We start from the raw sequence: 21,110 nt of genomic DNA, 5'->3' as shown, positions 1-21,110 counted from the left end.
TATGTTTTCAATTTACTAAATTAGAACTGGGCATAAAAACACGTTTCCCAATCGAGTGTCTTATTTAAGTAAAATGTACGATTAGTATCTGATGTTAGTCAGAAAAGTCGATGCTCTGAAATTATACAGCAGGTTTGCTTGCAACACATTATGTGTCATCGATTTTTCTGATATGATTCAGTGATTAAATCAGTTCTATGAAACAGCCGCGTGACAGACATTATTTAAAAATCAGCGTATACCCTGATCTCCGTTCGTTTCGTGACACGAAGCACGCGAAAACTATGAATACTAGGCATTCGACACGCGAGGTTGTATTTTTAAAAAGTCTCAGCCTTGTACTTTTTACTAACGTGAATTATTAGTTCATTTATTGTTTCGAAATATAAATAAATAATGTCAAATGAATCATTAGTTACAATTAATTATTATTGTTTGAAAATATGAGTAAATAAAATCGAATTATTATTTCATTTGTCGTATGACAAACATAAAATAAATGTACTATAGCAGCTACTGAAATGTTCCCTGAAATAATTTTTAAATGGACTTAAATTACGCAAAAAACTATGCATAGACTATATCTTACATTAGGATAATTGAATTACAAATGATAATAATGAAAAATACAAAAAATAGCACATTGACACTAACTACTACTTTATATCCAACCATTTCCAAAACGCGAAAATGGTGGCATATAGTAAAAAGGGACGACAACTTCCGGAACCAGGAATAATTCACGCGAATTGATCGGCGCCGTGTCGAGGGATTAAATTAATTTAAGTAATTTGACGATTGCTATCGGCGGAAACATTAAATAAAGTACCGCGTCCCGCTTGTACAGGTAGCTGCGTTTTAGATTATAGATCGTCGAGTAAACCAACGTTGGTCACAACACATCAACAGGATTGTGGCCATCGTTGCATAACTGAGTGGTCGTTCATGATGATTGGATGGTCATGTTCACGTTAGCTGTCCTTATTCCATTCAGTCACTTGTCATTAACGGTAAAAAGTGAACGTCACGTCTGGACACGTGTTTATGGCTGAAGTTTAACATCATTCTTCGATTTTTAAATCCGATTACTATGGTTCAAGTGGTTAAACCTTCTGAACAATTGAAAAATAAACGTCCTTTTGTCGTATGTGTTCGTAACAATATAGTAATATAGTAATAATTGGAGAAATACTTTAATTACATAGAATTTTGTATAACTTTGTGTACGAAAGACAGGGAATGATAAGATAAGGATATATAAAAAAATAGAAAATTTCATCTTTACAAATTACGGAAACATCTAGATTATTCCAAATCTCGAAAAATTTGACTACGAACAAAATGTTTCGCATCATAGGATGTTTCTTCGAACAAAACAATTCATTCCTTAAGCATTTCACCATATTAAAAATAACGGAGATAGTGCTTTGTAATAGGTTTACTGAGCGCCCTAAATGTAATACGTTTTTCATATTTGTAAACAACATTTACTAAAACGAACACTTTGCTACTTATTAATGTGAAAATATTTCGAAAAACTAAAATCGATATTCCGATTGATTCTGTCTTAGGAACGAGAAGCTGAAAAGATAGCAGAGGAGACAGCAGCTATGCGTGACGTTAAACCAGAACTTCAACCTGCAAGAAGTCCCGACACCTGGCAAGGGAATAGCTTTTACCGGCATCTCAATGTAATAAAAGGTATGTAATATATATATAGTCACATAATATCAAATAAATATTGTTTCTTTTTACTTATAAAATGTTCTGTCAACAGTATAATCTTTATAATTTATAAGTAATAATGTTGTAAGTAAAAATATATGCGGTAATCATGTTAACAGAATTTATCTAGGAAAGATATATATAAATTCATTTATTTAATTTCAACAGTCGATAGTAAAATATATAATATACAAATACAAATTACATATAACATCAATTATCAACTATTTAACCCGAAAATAATTCCTACTAAAATCCATGGAAATATCCTCGACGTATTTTCAAGAATTCCAATGCATCATTATGATTATTTCCAACCAACTCCAGAAACCAAGCAGGAACGAAATTGCTGCCTAACATCTCTAACGTTATCGCTTGCCACTTAGAGAAAATCTTCCAAAATAATTACCATTCGACAACTAAGCAATAGAAATTATATCCAAATATCGTCGTTTAGAGACAATTCTGTAAAATAATTACCATTCGACAGCTAAATAATATAAATGATAAACATCGCTTTGGTAAACGTTTAATCTGCTTGGTATTTTGGACTATGTTTCTCCTCTGTTATTAGCAATTAGTAATTAGCGTGGCACGAGTGGTGCAAAGGAAGCTCGGGAGTTTCAATTAATTAGAGTAATTAGTCGCGACCAGAGTGTTAACTGAGAACGGAGGGTTGCCTCGATATCAGACGCGGGGGTGGATCTTGGAGTTGGTAATAACAGGAAAAGGGGTTGAGGGTGAACTCCTCTCTCGACGAGGAGGCGTGATTTCCGACGACGCTTGCGCATTTTCGCTTCTCGAGTTCAAGTATGGTACGATGCAATCAAGTTTAAACTTTCCTTCCGTTAGAAACGAATTCCTTCCTTGTTTCTAAAAAAATGTCTAAATACAGTCTACAACTTTGTTTAAATTATAGAGATCGTTGCAACTAATTTTCTTTAATATAAAAGATTATGGAATTATCGGGTTTGATTCCTTATATATTTTTACTATTATGTATATAATTTATATAATTTAATATTATATAATATAGCATATATTATATAGTATATATAGCATTATAGTATATATAATATACTATTATATAGTATATATAGCATATAATATAGCATATATAGCATTTATATAATTTAATATTATATAATTTAGCATGTACATAACATAATTGTATATATTTTTTTGTATACATTATATTTTTTTCCTTTCTCTTGCAGTTTTTCTCTTCAAACATTAATACTAACGTGTAAACATAGAGAAAACACAGAGATAAAGATACAGAAATAATCAATGAAAAATATGTTTAGAATATTATGTATATGTGTGTTGCATACGTTTACTTATATGAAGGCATGTAATACTTCGGCTGGAGCAGGAATCACGGCATTGAAAACAACCGTAAGCTGAAAATAACGAGATAATCGATGTACCTTATATATGAATGCCAACATGAGATCATCGATAACAAACGAAAATGCTTTGACTAACGTAGACTTCTTGAAGAGAAAGCTTTTGTCTATTATATCGAATCCCTACAGAATATAATTTGCCGTATTTACAACTATCCAATAATGTTCCATGAAATGTAATAAAAAATTCCGTACAATGTAATGGGAAAGATAGAGAAACGAGCGAGGAAATGTTCAGAATGCAATGGAACGTCTGAGCATTTGTTGCAGACAAAACAATTTTTTGTAAATTTGTCCTAATATTTTTTTGTTCGCAATGATTCACGAGGAATCAATTAATGCAAATAAAATCGTAGAGTTCCCTTTAAAAAAAGCGTAATTGTACCTTGCAACTACACCGAGACACTTCTGAAAAAAATCGCACTGCATGATGATAGAACTTGACAAACGATGCAAAATTTGCCTCAATTTGGTTCCATTTGCAATAGGAACAAAGTTATAGTTCAAGCCAGTTACTAGATTCAACCTGTATATGCACATCCATCGTGATATTTTTCCCATTAAAAATACTCAATTTCTTAGCGACGATCAAGTTCCAAAAAACAACAATCGACTTACCACAATCTAATACTATCTTTGACTCACAATATGTACTATGATTCTAATCTGCCACAAAACATAATTATTTTTTATTTTTAAAACTACATTGCTCTTATACTAAATTTTTCATAGAAAAAAATAGGAGAAAGAGAAAGATACCAATCGATATGACGGAACCGATCGAAAGAGCTCACCTTTAATCGCGCCCAACTTGCTCGACTAACTTTTCAATTTCGCCGGGGACTATTCGCCCGGTTCATTACCCATTCAATCTAAATGAATAAATGAAACGGTTTTTCGATTTTGTTTGTTTCCTTTGATTTGGCTTTGCACGCGGAGCGGAATTTTGTTAATTTTCAACAATGATGATTGCAGGAAGTGAGCCGAACGAGAGAACGAGTGCGGATTGTTCCGCTTGCCATCCACGAGGAATATTTTACGGCCAGATTCATAGTCCGTCTGCGCCCACTAATTAATCGACACGAGATGCAGTAGCAGCTGAAAGAGGATGAAGAGAAGTAGTGTGAGGGATGGAGGTTAAAGAGAGAGAGGAAGAGAGAGAGAGAGAGAGAGAGAGAGAAAAGATGGAAAGAAAAAGAAGAGGAAAAGAGAGAACGGACGAGTAGAAGAGGAAAAGAGAGGGAATGAGGTAGAGAGTAATTCAAAAAGACACTGTAAATTAGGGGTCTCCGTCGGCATTCAGCTTCGGATCCGGTGAATTCCAATTAGTTTAAAGCGCGTTGATCTGATGGCTCTCTTCTACTTTTTTGTCTTTTTGTAAGTGTACAATGAGAAAATTAGGAATTTATAAATTTTAAGTTAAAAAAATAAATGTCAAATATCCAGGATTTTTCTATAACAATATACTTGAAAAATTTTCATTTAAAGTACGTTGGCTTTTATAAGTCATAAATGAAATTTCTAACTTACAAATGAAACTATATCCAGTAATAATTATAATTAATTTCAAAATTTCTCGATGGTAAAGTTAAAATTAATAAAAGTAAGAATTGATCAATACAATTCATTATATTTATTAATTGATAAATTATTGCGCACGAAGGCCCAGAAAGTTAGACGATGGAGATCCTTATTTTAAATAATCATTTCACTTTCTAATCTCTCGATTTTTCCATCGACGCAATTTTTCACCAGGCGAATCTCATTCAATTTTCACCGCGGAGACGTAGCAAAACTAGTCTTAATCGAGTAGTGTGGATAAAAATGTTACGTATTTTTTATTATTGAGCAAACTCATGAAATGCACGAAGACACGAAAAAAGCACAAAAAAAATTTGATCGTCGTCCTCGTTCTTACGCTCAGAATTAATTTTGTAGATCAATTACGCTCGCACAAGAAACACTATTATAAATATTCGTGTAACTAATTTCCACGATATAGATACATATACATAAAGAACTTCGCTCAAAACTTGTACGTATCTAGAGATATTTATTTTCGATTCTTATGGTGAACTATATGAATGCGTATAATCATCAAGTTTTGTGCACATAGAGAATTGGTTGTATTACAAAACTTTGTAATTTTACGAACAATTGAACTGTACGGACGTGTGTAAATGGCAGGAAAAATGCAGTTAGTCACGAACTTCAAATACGATAACAGAAACTTGATTGTGGAAAGGACGATCAATACTCGATTATACTTCTCCCTGGAATTAAAATAAATTATTCTTTGACGTTAACTAATTACAGAGAAATTACAAAGAAAAAACAGAATTCATATCAAAAACTATCTTTGACAATTTTTATCATTGTCTGTTACAAAGATATTCCAGCATTTTTAGCTTTTGTCTAATCAATCTGTCCAGCATTAATTCAATAATGATTATACATATATACAATGACAAGTGTATAAATATAGAAATTTTACTTGTAAATTCAACTATATATTATTATATAATTCAATTATAAATTGTATTACGAAAGAATTTATTTCTATGATACAAAATTTCTTATACTTTCAAACGTTGTACCTAAATAAAGAACAATGTTCAAATTTTTATTTCGAGTAAATAATTATAAAATAAATTAAGGAAAATTTAATATAAGAATCTGTGCTTGCCATTGTATATTTCATGCACATTATTTTATTCATGTGGCAATATGAGATTAATTAATGCCTACCTAACATATTCATACTACGGAACTGAAGCACTTCTGCAACGAAACATATTTTGATTTCACGATCATTGATATGAATTCCAGGGTTAAGTACGATTCACTAAGCATACATACATGCACAAACATGCATTCGAGGATTCCTTTACATTGTAATAATTACTTTACTTAGTGCACCGAGGAGCTAATGCAGCTTGAAATTGGCTTCTCTGCGCGAGTTGATATGCTGTGCAATATAGGTACTTCTTACGGTTATTAGCCTCTCGAGCGAATGGTTAGTCGTTGCGATCGCTTGTCCGATAAAAAAGATAGCGAAAATATGTATGGAGCGGATGTTCCTGAAAGTTAACATGAAGATATCAACAGATTCTCTTCATTGACACTTTTGGAATTGAAGACCATAGGGATAAAACATGATAAGTTATATTATTCGCGTTTCATGGCAATTTTAACTCATAACTGGTATACTTAAACCATTTGGGACCATAACAATTTAGGATTAGGTTACTTAACTTTGGAATTTTTAATTTAATTTCACTTTATTACTAGTTTCACTACTAGTTTATTTTCTAGTTTTGTAGAGAACATGAAATACAAAATAAAATGAAATAACCTAAACTTTATAGAACAATACTATTTAAGAATTAAAATTCTAATCACCCTGTTTTTAATTCACCCCTTTAATTGCTTCTGAGAAGATTTTAGTTCTTCCGTGCTCCCCTTGAGACTCAAATTATCAAAATTCAACTATTTATCATCTGTTTTTATCTTCAGATTCAACTGGTTGTTTTCGTCTTTTATTGTTTATCATTTATCTCATGTGGTCTTCAGCTACGAATCTACATATAAAGGAAATGAATTACCTATACATGAAATATTACAGTCAATGGGGAGAATCTGTGTTATTATATCGTATCGTGAGGTACGGTATTCGATGAAAGTAATTTCCTCTGCTTTTTATCTCGTAGAATACCGGTGTATACGCAACACAGCTGTAAAGGATGCCGTGTAGGTGGTACGAAACGTATTGTTGATAAAGTACATAACAAGTGTAAGCGGCAGCATATGGAAACACTATGTGTAATCCGAATAACAATAAAAGTTCTGATCACTGGTGTATGTTGATTATGCTTTATTTATTCATAAATCGTGTTTTATTTCATCGATTTGTTTTTTGTTCCTAACCTATAAATTGTGAGAGATGAGGAGATGAGTTAACATTAAAACTCCAAAATTTTGACGTGCACAACAATTTTTAACTATTTTGCATATAATAAAAAGACGTAAAAGAAACAAAATAGAATATTTCCATGGTATCTATGCTACTTTTAATTTCGGAAATCTTTATATAAAAATATCAATATAGATATATAATTAATGATAAGATATTATATAATATACAGCAAAGTTAAATTAAATTATAAAGCAGAAAACCAAAAGTACGAAGCAATCACGTAAATGTAACAAATACAAAGATACATTAGACTAACCAGAAAAAAACAAATCTCTTTCGATTACTGGAGAAACTGGTGTATAGTAGAATGCACGGTGTAATTTTGGTCGTTGGATGTATCCTGGCTGTGAAATCCTCGGGGAGCACTCCCGCTTACACGAGGACGCTCCAATGAGCAGAAACCCTTAACAGATACAGCTTGTAGTCCCTGGACGATCGTCAGCAAAATTTCAGATTTCGACCACATATGGTACTCACGATACTATTTTCGTAAGCGTATCGGCAACAGAAATATGAAGAACTCAATCGTCTTTTCATAAAATATACGCGATCGTATGCTATCTACTTACATGCAGAGGAGAGTTACCTTTAACGTTTAGAAAAGAAGTTTGTGCAACAGTCATATTATATATTTTTTCAAATACGAAATTTGAAAATTGTAGTTTTCTTCTAAAATTTTTATTTATAGGAAAGTATAAAATGTTTTTTAATACTTCTTGCGTAAGTAATTAAGATAATAAAAAATAATAAAAAAATAAGATTAATCGCTTTATTCGAAATTAAGTTCTTGAGTTTAATTGACTCTATGCTTGTAAATTTAATTATTATTCATAGTTTGTATAATGAAAATGAAGGTACTTGAATTTTTACATTAATCCGACATATATAAATCATTTTAATTCCATTTTAATTAAATACGGTTTCAGAAGAATTAATGTTCCTGGCTTTCAAAAATATCACATACATTTTATAATACTAAAATAAATTAAATATAAAATATAGCATTTAATATTCAGAATTTTATATTCAATTATAAAAATGATAGCCATTAAAAACTAAAAAAATATTTCAATAGTAATTATACAAAATTTGCATAATATACATATCTAATGCTAATATAAATCCTAATTAACCGTCAATTCCACGTTTCCTTTTTATGTATATAATAGTTTGTAACACATTCTGCAGGACACTCCGTGTTCCTGAACGAAACAAACCTTTACAAATACTTCCGGTTTCAAAATCTAGATGACCCTTTACAGTGGCACATGAGCACGTATTGTCGGAACGTGAGGTAGTTACGGGAGAAGTCAGCGCGAGAAAAGCCAGTCGTACTTGTAGATTCCTCCCGAGAGGCAACGGTGTCTTCGTTCGCGAAGCCAATTTGCCGGAACATTAGCCGCAGACGGTGTTTCTTCAACGATGCCTATTATTGATATTGCCCGTTTGCGATCGACTATAATCGATAGAGATACTTCACGAAATTCCACTTGCTTCTTTTCCAACAATAAAAAAAAATATACAGATTGATAATCTATTTGATGAATACTACATTTTTCTTAACTGTTAACTGGTATCGTTAAATTTTCAATTGTCAATATCGTATGAATAATACACAAAATAGAATCCACTCACAATGAGATCGATAAAGGTGACTTCGATTCTTACATGATGCAGAAATTTTGAAGTAATTTTGTCCAATACATTGCCGACTTTCAATCTTAAATGTTTGCATAATGAAACAATTAAAGTGATGACAATAGTAATAGCAATGTTACGTTATATGTTAACCCCTTAACCTACAACTACGGGCATAGCCCGTAGTACAATGATCGGGTCAAACGTAAATATTACGAGCATAGCCCGTAGTAGATGATCGGACCAAACGTAAATATTACGGGCATAGCCCGTAGTACGTACTACACAAGTCGTGCGAATAGCTCGAAGACTGCGCGAGCTTGTTTACGTTTTCGGCCCAAAATTCTCGAACGTAAATCGTAGGTTAAGGGGTTAACTTAACCCATTATAATTTAAATCGTCGCGTTGCATTAATTCTTATAAATAATTCTACCATATGACAAAATGTGTCATAACAAATGCAAAAATATGTTTAAATATAATCGTTTCATTTAATATTATAAAAAACATTATGCAAGCGAATGTTGCGAACTTTGAATCATAAACTATATTGGAAAAGAGAAGAGAGGAAAAACATGATGTTTCTACCTATAGCCCTCGTGCAGAGGCGAAGAATGTATCGGAAACCAGTATAACAAGCAAGGATTTAAACACAACTTTCAGTCATCTACAATAAAGTCGACAAGCTGAGTATTTAAAGAAACATTTTAATTGCACGAGGTAAGCCGCTTACGTGCCCCCTCTCGCATGCATTAATAAAAACGACCCTCCTGTTACGGGATGCGAACAAGCAGCGGGTATTGTATCTGCCAGAAAGTAATTCGACTTTTCCCTCGAAGAAAAGCGTCCCTGAACGAATATTTCTTAAACTGTAGAAGAGGAACAATGAATGGTATTCAGAAGGATGTTGTTTTGTCAAACCGTTGTCAATTGAAATATCAAATTAAAATGGCATTCTCGATGAGATTAAAGATATTTATTTTTTGCAAATTTCTGGAACTCTTCCTTTCCCTCTTTCTTTTTTATTTTTTGTTCTTACGTTCTTTTTCAGTTCTTACGTTCATTCAAAATAAAAATGTAAATATTTGTAAAACCTATTTAAAAGCATTACAAAAGGAACCTAAGCTAATCTAAAATTATTGAAAATGACTCGTATAAAATAGATACAAAATTCAGAATAATTATCTCGATCTGTAAAAATTTTATAATTAAATTACATGCTTCTGGACGGTAGTTTACTTAAAGTATATCAGTCCATATTGTGTAATCCATAAATATCAACTTATCAACTTCTATAAATGTAAAAACTACTATTTCGTTGATCGATTTTATGTTCTGTGTATATTAATTAAACATTTCTTTATCCCTTTCGATGAATACCATAACCTAACAAAATAAAAAAAGCCTACTTTTGAAACATCTTGTATAAAAAGTTCTAATTTAATAAAACTTGAAATAAATATGAAATTAACCTACCTATTATTTCACACATAACTTAAATCCTTTAATATATCCTGAGATTCATCTTGAGACTTTTCAGCTTGCTAAACGCTGGTGAAAAAAATTCCACGACCAGAAGCACATAAAGAAAAACTAGCTCTGTAATTGGGCATGAAAAGGCTGTATTTTCCGCGGTTAACTTCAGGACAAGCTGAGTTTGCGGTAGCCAGATAATAACGCAGCTCAAGAAAACGCGAATAGAGGCTCGATCTTGCGGCGCGAACTAGCATGTGGAAGCGACGCCACGTGGAGAGGATGCTTTATGAGGGTTCTTTTTGAGTTGATGGTATGCCTTGTTACCGGGAAGAACCGTGCTCCCTCGGGTAATATCATATACAATTATGTCCACCGAAGGGCAGATATGCATTATGGATGCAGCTTTTATGCCCAGTAAATCATGTCGCAGGCTTGGTTAACTCTGCAAATGATCTGCAGAATCACGCCTAACCACCTTCCCAAAGATAAGCAAGCCTTCTTTCTTTTTACGATTGATACTACTTTTTTTTAAATTTCAAATGTGTATGAAATGAGGTTAAGAATGATATTTGATATAAATGAAATAATTAATGTGACTGTTGAGATGAAGAACTATTGTTTTTATATTTGTTGGTTGTATCTATTGGAAAGTAAAAAATAGTAAAAGTATTATAAAATGGAGGTATATTTTTGTATATTTTATCATGTATGTATTGCGCATAAAAAATTGTAACAAATTTTAATAAATAATAAAAAATATTAAATTAGTTAAAATAACTAAAATTTAATTTAGTACAATATTTAACTAAATATTTTAGGGGACCCGTCATTTTGATGCATTTTGAATTCCACGAGGAAAATTACACGAACGGTTTACATTTTTCTTCTACCATTTGTTCTGACTTATCCATTTAACGAGATAAATATATATCGAAATTCATTTTCTTCAAAGCTTTCTCGTTTTGCACTTTTGTGGTATATCTCTTCGGATACATATCAATTTAACGCAATCGAAATGTCGGTAAATCTAGTGTTAAAATTAATTAAACTTTTATTATACATTACTTTTTAGTATACATCATTATGTTTTTAACGTAATATATTTATTTCCATTATGTAATATATTTACTATATTTTACTTGAGAATAAATTAGTTAACAGTACTCTTTAGGTTTTCTGTAAATGAAGTTCAATTATGAAGCAGTTAAAAAAAAGCATTTAATTGTACTGATTGAAATAAATAGAATAAATAGTTAGAAAATATATAGAATATTTATTGAAATGAATTGTAGAGTATATTAAGTGTTATTAGATGTTTAATAAACTACTTTAAAATGTAAAAAATGAAAGATCTAAGAAATCATTGAAGACCGAAGGTAGCATGACATAGAGCACACTTTATTTCTTAATTAGTGATAATAATTATTTAGCATTGATCGAAATCGAGTACATATCGTATATTCCTCTTCGATCGAAGTTCAATAATCATAATAGATTAATTTATTAATATAAGTGTAATTATTTGTAATGTATTGTCTGAAAGTATCACTGCGTTGCATCCACTGGTCGTCTCTTCGCACTTTGTCAAGGACAACCAAACAAATTAACAAGAAAACGAGATCAGAGACAAGAAACTTAAAAAACATAACCTACAAAAAGAACAAAGGAAGAAAAATATCCCTCTTTCTTTCGTGTTTCTCGATGGATTCCAAACATTTTGACGCTTACAAAATATAAGTGGACCAGAATCACGAGAAATTCGAAAGGAAGAGTTTCGAATAAAGAACCGTGGGTTATAAAAGAACAATGAATAGCTAAACTATATAAGATAGGAAGAAAAAAGGATAGCGTCTGTAATTCGAGTTTTCCAGACCAAGGATGCTCAGTGACTGCGGGGGGCGATAGATTCAATGTCGGCCCGACCCCGAAATAGTTAGATTACAATTAAAATGCGGAGAGCTTGCCGTTCCGAACGAAATTTATGCGTTCGAAAATAAGTTAATCTCTACATAAAATACGCTACTTGAAATAATGTTTTTTTCAAAAAGTTCGTAGCATTTTTATTATAGATTTCTATTGAATAATGAAACGTTCGCTGAAAATTAAGGAGGAACACCGAAAATACGTTAATAAAATAAGTTTCCTTTTTTCATTGAAACGATGTTAAATCTCATACATTCAAAAAATTTTGAGTCGTAACTGATAGATTCACCTTTGTCTCATTCACTGAATATGGTATAGTCTCATTGTTATTTATTGCGCTCTTTGTAAAGCTTATTCGAAAAATAAAAAAGTGAAATACTCTAGAAGGCGGTAAAACCTATTTAAGGAAACCCATTACTATTTTTTAAAAATAAATTCGTGAAATTATAGATTGCAAAAATTTCAATTCCAGTTAAATTTTTCTTAACTTTCGCTACGAATTTTCAGAACACACTAAAATCATAAATCTACCTACATATACATATTACAAATAACGCATTTCTATAAGAAATATAACCTAGAAAACATACGCATACATATGTACTTATATATATAAAATGCTTCTTCGTCGCTATTAAGAAAGGTAAAAAAAAGAAAAACAAGAATAACGATTACTAGACTGTAAGCATTTACACTCTTTTTAATATAATTAAGAAAATAAAATCTAAGCAAAGATCTGTTTCACTATACTTCGAATATTTTATGTAATTTTGCACTTTGAGATTTCCATAAATATATAATATAAATTCAATACATAAATATTCGCAGTCTAATAATCACTATAAAACTGCTAAAATAATTCTTTAAAATGAATAGTCAATTCGAAGCTTCGAGCGTGCTACATCGTTCGAAAAGGAGGCAAGCCCTCCGCAGAACAATATTCAACATTTAACAATAGCCAACATTTATAGAGTAAGATACCGATCTGTTATTTTTAGTTATTCATAGATCGTTTCATCTCGTTCTCCTTTTATTTTCCTCGACGATCGTCGATCGTATTATAATTCCCAGTTGACAGAGATTGTTGTTACAGGTCCGCGAGGGCAACAATAATTATCACTCAATGAGAATAAATCCCTCATGATACTCTTTTTTTAAACGTACATATGTATGTATGTACCAGTGCAGTGTTTCTCAAACCGCAAAAAGATAACCTCGATGATATGTCTCTCGTTCCAGGAGGATACTTATATTGCTATCGTTTGCATGTGGACGCAAGTTACAGGATTCCCAACCTTCCCAATCATGATTTTATCTAACTATATATCTCTCAACGATTCTCGACAACGCTTGGAAGATGAAACTCACGCCTCACTAATTCGCGTATTTTTATTAATTGACGAAATTCTCTAGCAGCGGCTAACGCTCGAAAGAACATAAGGCTATCACAACCTGTGGTTTTGTAGCTATAAGCTGTCACATTTTCGGCAATTATAATTACGAATACATTCTCTGTATGGCACCTAGTCGCTACAATTGTTACGTTCTTTCGCGTCGTTTTGCTCTGCCGAAGACAAAAATCACAAAGAACGAGAGTTTTGTTTCTCTATTGCTCGAAAGAAGAAATACGTAATAAGATTACGCTTTCATTCGAAAGATCATTGATATCTAACATCGAAGGCATTTTTTTTATCTATTATCAGATTTATCTTTTCCTTTTCTTCAATCGTGCCTTTGAGAAACACTGATCCAGCGATCGTGACTTAAACAGCATGACGTTAAAATTTTAATATTGCACAACATCGATAACACTTCGATTTTTTTTTTTTTTTTTTGTCAGAAAAGATTTTATGCGACTTATGATGAATTACAATAGATAAAATTATATGAATGTCTCTTCTTCTTCGTTTTCTTTTTTTCTCTTTCTGTTTCATCTTCGCAATGACTGAACGCTGATGACGATAGTAGTGTGGTATTCAAATACATCAGCTGATAACTCGGAACGATTTTCCAAGTGGCAAGTCAAACTAGGTTTCGTTCTTAAGAATTTTAAACATCGTAAGAACAACGTCACAATTCATTTCTCCTCGATTCTTATATCTTGTATCTTCAAGAAATAAAACGTGTTATAATTTATATCTTTCTTGAAGTTAGGATTCTCTTTTTCCTTTTTATCATCATGACAACCAAAACGAGTTCAGGAAAACATCAACAGGTAATAATTGTTAATCTTTTCATTTCGCTCATAAAATAAACAGTGAAATTAGTTATATTATAAAAATTTATATAGATTAAATTTTAATATTGGTTAAATTAAATGAAATGTGTATCGCGAATATGTACATTAAATGGTTAATAATTAGATTGCAGACCTTATGCATTTGTAGGAAATGTATGTAATGAAAAAGTATACAAAATATTCAAAGTGTCGACGACAATATTTAGAGGATGAAAGAAGTCCTCATATCCATATACACATAAAAATATGAATTTACATAAGCTATCGTAAATTATATGCGGATTTGAAATTTTGTAATCTGTTATAATCTCTACATTAGGAAAGATCCTAGTCATAAAATTTTTAATCATGGAACGCACTCACATTGGAACGTTGTTCTTAGCGAACTGTTATAATTCATAAAATACCAACTATATGAAACTATATTGGAACAGTTAAAAATATAAGGTAAGGCCAAGAACGTTTTTCATCATGGAAAATGTTTTCATTGTAACAGTAAATGGAAAAATATACGAGTACCAGTAATAATAATGCCATCGTCGTAGTCATCACTGTTGTCGCCGTCATCGACAACATATATGTATATATATTGTATATGTATATAATATGTAAGTTATATACTCTAACATTATCATAATATTATGCTTAGCAAATATTTTGTTTGAAGATTTTTTACCTAAAATCCACGTGGCAACAAATAACCAAGTTCCTTAATTACTTTCATTGTTCTGGCGGTTGAACTCTCGTACAAAGTCCAGGAAGGATAGAAATTAAAATATCTAATCTTAAAAATACTTAATAAAGTAAAATCTATTTTCTTCCGAAAGTATTGCGTTTTACTAGTCATTCGAATTAATTTGCTAAAAAGTTACACTTAACAAGAACTAAAATCTTAAAAAAAAGAAGACAATTTGAGTATATAACACAGAAGGAACTCAGAATTAACGAGTTTTAAATGAATTAGAAATGCTGACTGACAGAAATACATAGTTAATCATATTCTGCGTCACGACTCGAAACAGTCAGAATGAAAAACATGGAATATCTCTAATTATTCATTAAATATTAATCGACGACTTCGTGGAAGAGGTTCGCCGCCATTTTGAAGGTCGCTTAACTAAATTCTAACTCTCTAGTCAGTGTCACCTAAACGATTAAAAAAAAATGACAAATGATACGAGATAAACGTTGAAAAAATGATAGAGGAATGAAAAGGAATTACTATACAACATACGAATCCATATTAATAATACGAATTATGTGGCTTCTTCTTTGCTGCGCCGTGCGGACCAACGCAAGATGGATGACATGATTTCAATTATTTCTCTCTCTCTTTCTCTCTCTCTCTCTCTCTCTCTCTCTCTCTCTCTCCCCTTATATTAGGAACAATGCACTTGAGAACATGATGAACAAATAACAAATGTATGGAAAAAAATATACAACATGAAAACATGAACGTTCAATGAAATCATGAAATATGAACGTGATGTATCGAGTGATTTAAATATTTATGATTGAAAAATCGATTCCGAGCAGATCACTTAATAGGCAATATTATTTTGTTCTATGTCTACTAAACGAGTATATGATTGTTGATCGAATGAACGGGAAAATACTTGAGGTAAAAAGTATTTCGAAAAATTTCAATGCAGTCTTGGCGCTCTGATGTCTTTGTGCAATAAAACTTTGGTGAGAAATTAATGATATTAAATCGATGACACATAAGGCGACATTAAAAAGTGAGAAAAGAGCCGCCCTTGACAGTGGACTGCCATCGTAGGTACTTCATGATGTATAATATTGTGTGTACATGTATATCTCGTGTACGTGTATACGTGTATTCATACTTAATTGTAGTACTGTAAGTCATGTGTTATATATATATGTATCTGCGCGCGCGAAGGTCCTTACGTCGATAAAAGACACTATAACATTATATATGTACATTAACATGCGTATAGAGCTATTCCTGGGGACAAAAGGAAAGAAATAAAATAAGTAAATAGAGTAGAACTTGAGGATTCATCCGTTTCGAATAAGCGAACCATAACGCAATAAGTGATTTCAGTAGAGAAGAGAGTAATCTTGAAAGAGAGATTTTTAGGCTAATTGTTAATTTAAGGTAATTCTCGTGGTAAACGCTGATGAACGAATGCAGGGTCTTTGGTTTCGAGACGCACCGCGTCTCCTTAAGGTAATGGCACTACGACTTGCACGTAAGTTACTGGGAAATAACCCGTACGACCGTTCAGGCTACCCTCGAACCAGTTCTCGTCAATCTTCTTGGTCAAAGTGATCGTATCGTTTTCCTGAAATATAATACACCGTTGTTAGATACATTACTTGTTTAAAAACATTTTTTTTACATTTGAACAATTTTTCTAAACCTAATAGCTTCGGAGATATTCCGTCAAATATGTTTCCAACATCCAACTTCGGGAGCTGTTTTCACTCTTTCAACATGAATATCAGTACATAAAAAGATATGTGTCAAATACTTTTTCAAGAACTACATCATACTATATAAGTTTCATTAAAATCTGTGATTTACACTTGAGTATGTTTCTATGTTAGTTCACTTTTATTTTTAATGCCTCAATTACGATAACAAAAAATTAAGTTACAAACTATTTAATTAAATACATTTACCAATTCAGATTACTCAAACAAAGAAAGAATCAGAAATGGAAAATTGTGTTATATTTACTTTAAAGCCGAGTTCTCCAGGATTTTCTGCCTCGAAATCGTACAAAGCTGTGCAGCAAGGTTGTCTTGTCATCGGAGTCCTGGCTGGCGATTTGCTCGGAGATGGCAAGGGTGAAGCTAGAAACCATCAAGAATTTTAGAATTATATTAGATACAAATAAATAATGCAACAAAATATTAGGCTTGCTGTGACAGTCTTAAATTAGAGCACTACAGTATCTAAATAATTTGAATTTTATCTTCAATAAAATAAAACATAATGCAAAACTAAATGTATGGTAATATCTGATGAACAACTTAAACAGCTGTTCTCGCTAAAATCTAGATAAAATTATGAAGTATAGTGAATCACATTAATATATAAATACGATAATGTCTGAGATCTATATATGCAGTGAAAATTAAATTAGAAAATTAGATTTCTATTGGTTCTAAGCAGACTTTTTATATAATTTTTATAGAGAAATCTACAACAATCCAATAAATATTATATTATATTATATATATAATATAATATATTATATATTATATATTATAATATATATAATATTATAGTAAACAACATAACGGCCTTGACATAGTTTTATTGTGAATCACTATATCTTATAAAATTAAGAAAAACAAAGTATTCCATAACAGCACACACAAAAAGAAATGTACAACCATTACATAAACATGCATGTATATACTTAATGATCGTTAAATGGCTAAATTAGAATACATTGATAGAAGATACACAAGAAGCAAAATAGTAATTACTTTCTTGCCCTGTTTGCGGTGCACGAAAAGCGATAGAATTGAAATTGAATAATTAATCGATCGATTGAAACCTACGATAGGAGAAACCAACCCCATGCAAAATTTACCATTGGCAGATTGTGGCGGGTTTCCGGCTGGAAATAGCTCGAGCTGCGAGCGCTTCCCATCCCCATGAATCGGAGACCCGGCTCGACTTGCCCCTACATTGTGTCAAAAGGACAGACATTCAGGTATACGAGAGTATACACACAGAACAGTCGGATAACGTGTAATGAATGTGTTAGAGATGAGTTTCGTGAAATTACGTTGGTGAGTCAATATATACATAGTTCATACTTGCGTACAATTATTTCTCAAAGTATCAAAAATACAAAAAAGTTAATGCTTAGCTTCGAAACAGTAAAATAAAATGCATTTAAGATGATAGGTAAGTAATCGTGTTAAATGTTTAATTAAGTGAAGCAATAATAAGTGAAGCAATTTCACCTTATTTATATATATATATATGTCAGGTTTTCGTTAGAAATTTCAGGCGCGTAATAATTAATAAGTATAACAAAAGCTATTGACATTGTTCCTGGGCTTAATAACGAATCCACGGTCAACGGGTAAATTCTTTGTACAATAGAATACATTTTGTAGCACGCAGACGCGTTAACTCAAACACTGGGTTACTTTCAGACTGACTGCCAAGTCGATAACAGTAAACTCTCCAAGGTGATTGTAAAATAAAAGACAGATACGGCCACATTTGTCAATTACATATTGATCGGGAATATCAACAAATTTCCAAGCACCGTTACTAGGCACTCCCGCGTAAAACCAACATTGCCCCTGACCGGGGCTTGATTATTAATACAGCGTGTCCCTCAACATCGGTACTTCCTCTGTTAGACATATCGTTTATCCCGTGACCGTGACTACGTTCGGCGACCAGTTATGTCACCTCGAGCCCAAGTATTGGGGATCTTCCTAAAGAAAGGCCCGATGTCCCTACATCTCCGACATATATATTTATACAGAATAACTTTCTAGCATTTGAAAAAACGAAATGCTAAACCCAGAGACATTATATAATATTATTTATCAAAATTAATATGAAACTGCAGGAAAATTCTGTTATTCAATTTGTTAGTTCTATTACAATCTCGGTGAAACCATAATAAAAAAAAAAGATCAATCTCCATATTGAAGTTCAAATATGATTTCATCGACTTTTATATCTTACTATTATGTCATATTTTAGTGTGTATGTAATATATTCCTTTGAGTGCAAAAGATAACAAAAACTTAATGTCCGTTGGCAGTCAGAGTAATGGCGAGGGAAATTCAATCAGGAAAGAGTACAATGTATACGACTATAGTGTATAGTTGCAGGACACGTAGAAATGTTGCATGACAGAGGAAACAAGAAACAGACAGCCAATCCACCCGCAAGAGTCATTATTTTGGATGTGAACATATGTGTGAATGTGTTTTACCGTGGAAGGAGAAGTTCCCACCGTTCATAGCATCCGATGTAGGTAATGCATCGACGTGTAAATCGGCCAATGTCTTCGGTATAAATTCCATTTTTGGTTTGTTCGCTGCCTCGTCTTTCCTGTGATTAAATATAAAAATACAATAGCATAAAGTAATGTTATTAGGAACCTTAAAATTATAGAAATTAAACAAAAATTCATATAATAAAGTAAAAGATGTATAGATATTGTTAAAAACCACTACAGTGCGATTCTACATCTTTGGATCGATAGAGTTTCGTTAAAGAAGTTGCTACAAAATTGGTTTTAACTTCGAATTTCAAACCTCCACTGATCCAGAAGTATAATGTCGCACTGTGATGATCTTTAACAATAGTATTCATATACTGTGTACATAATATAGTCATAAATTACACAAAGAATCAAAATTCTTTTTAGAGCAATAAAGAAAGTGAAAATTATGTTATATAAATTGCCATAATTTAACAATTTATTAATTAACATTTATATTCTATATATTTTCTTATAAAGAATCATAAAAAATAAAAGATGTTCTAAATCTGGTGAGGTATGTATACTGTATCAGTACATACTTCTCCAAAAGTGTCTCTGTTAGTGTTCTTAGAATCTCAGTACACTGCTGATGGTACTCCAGGAGACCTTCACTGAATGTTGCCAACTGTGCCACTTGTTCAACCTAAGGAAAAAGCAATGAAAAGTAACAATATAGCAATATAACAATGATAAGCAAACATCCTTGAGTTTTATCATTAATTGCTCAATTCTTCCATGAAGGATTTAGTATCTCTCTATGTAAGAACTTGTTCAAGTTAAAATTAATACACATTCAATTAGTTTTTTACTTACATCATTCTCCAAAAGGTTGAACATGCCTAATTGTGCCAGATGGAGACTCTCTGCAAATTTCTCTTCTGCTTGACGAATCTCGTCGTCTGAAACGTGAGAACCTGCTCGCAAAGTTTGCGCCGGTAAAGGTATTAAAAATTGTACTACAGGGTTGCTTAAATGCCTACGTTTGATACATTATAAGATATACACACAACAAGGAGTAAAAGTTAGCGAAATTAAACCATACGAAACGCCTAAGTGCTTTGATCGTGTACATTCCTTCTTTCTCGAAACACAAGCATTTATAATACAGATATTGAAGTTTCACTAGAAAATATATACAGAATAAGTACAACACATTCAACATTCGCAGTACCTTTAGTGCACTTCTGAATATATTTATATTTGTTATACTTAGTATTTTTTATATAATCATCTGAAACGATTGTGAATTACTATGATATAAATCTACATACATTTATTTTAGAAAAAAAATATACAAAGATACATCAAAGATGAAAAAAGAAAGATCATAACTTGGATTGTTATTTATATGAACATAATGTAACATAATGATTATGGATTTAAAGGGAAATAATTAAAGTGTTGATTATTCTATATGTTTCTAAAAAAAGCAACTAAATCTAAAAAATTGGAAATAAAGTGAGGAATTTAATAACTATTGCACGTAGGGAAATCACGTACCAGTGTATGGTGAAGAAGACTTCACTGGACTTCCAAAATGAGGACTGGCTGATCTTTTTCCAGTTGCTAATTATTAAGAATGCAGACAAACAAACGGAAAACAAATATTTTTCTCTCATACTAAACTGAAAAACTCAATGATTGATAATTTGCAAATAAATATGGACCTTCATACGCAATAAGATCATCTGCAATAAATGATCTGCATTTTAACTCGATGAAAC

General features: G+C 31.8%; 3 protein-coding genes and 1 long non-coding RNA gene across 14 annotated transcripts in view; 3 read left to right on the top strand and 1 right to left on the bottom strand.

The window, feature by feature from the left end:
• Positions 1 to 6,995, top strand: part of LOC126917960 (SKI family transcriptional corepressor 2) — a 31,752-nt gene extending 24,757 nt beyond the window's left edge. For both annotated transcript variants that reach the window (XM_050725446.1, XM_050725445.1), the window contains exons 6-7: positions 1,572 to 1,701; positions 4,110 to 6,995. In XM_050725446.1, the coding sequence (XP_050581403.1) occupies positions 1,572 to 1,701; positions 4,110 to 4,210 (231 nt within the window). In that variant the 3' untranslated portion in view covers positions 4,211 to 6,995. The remainder of the gene's footprint in view (positions 1 to 1,571; positions 1,702 to 4,109) is intronic.
• The window catches only part of LOC126917958 (furin-like protease 2), a 567,776-nt gene that overhangs the window by 511,399 nt on the left and 35,267 nt on the right, over positions 1 to 21,110 (top strand). The window lies entirely within an intron of this gene.
• LOC126917962 (endophilin-A) overlaps positions 11,602 to 21,110 on the bottom strand; it is a 30,187-nt gene continuing 20,678 nt past the window's right edge. For 2 of the 10 annotated variants that reach the window (XM_050725449.1, XM_050725448.1), the window contains exons 7-13: positions 20,887 to 20,952; positions 20,200 to 20,300; positions 19,926 to 20,029; positions 19,333 to 19,451; positions 17,959 to 18,051; positions 17,094 to 17,209; positions 11,602 to 16,695 (exon numbers count right to left, since the gene is read on the bottom strand). In XM_050725449.1, the coding sequence (XP_050581406.1) occupies positions 16,576 to 16,695; positions 17,094 to 17,209; positions 17,959 to 18,051; positions 19,333 to 19,451; positions 19,926 to 20,029; positions 20,200 to 20,300; positions 20,887 to 20,952 (719 nt within the window). In that variant the 3' untranslated portion in view covers positions 11,602 to 16,575. Of the gene's footprint in view, positions 16,696 to 17,093; positions 17,210 to 17,851; positions 18,052 to 19,332; positions 19,452 to 19,925; positions 20,030 to 20,199; positions 20,301 to 20,886; positions 20,953 to 21,110 lie in introns of all 10 variants that reach the window. The other 8 variants (XR_007711145.1, XM_050725450.1, XM_050725452.1 and 5 more) reach the window with 8 other exon arrangements.
• On the top strand, positions 16,695 to 17,478 carry LOC126917989 (uncharacterized). The gene is made up of 2 exons (XR_007711186.1): positions 16,695 to 16,943; positions 17,044 to 17,478. It is a non-coding gene; the product is annotated as an uncharacterized LOC126917989 (long non-coding RNA).

This window comes from Bombus affinis, chromosome 6 (assembly GCF_024516045.1).
Source record: "Bombus affinis isolate iyBomAffi1 chromosome 6, iyBomAffi1.2, whole genome shotgun sequence".
Lineage (NCBI taxonomy): Eukaryota > Metazoa > Arthropoda > Insecta > Hymenoptera > Apidae > Bombus > Bombus affinis.
Note: the sequence above shows the minus strand (reverse complement) of the source record. Positions and strands in the feature narration are given on the sequence as shown.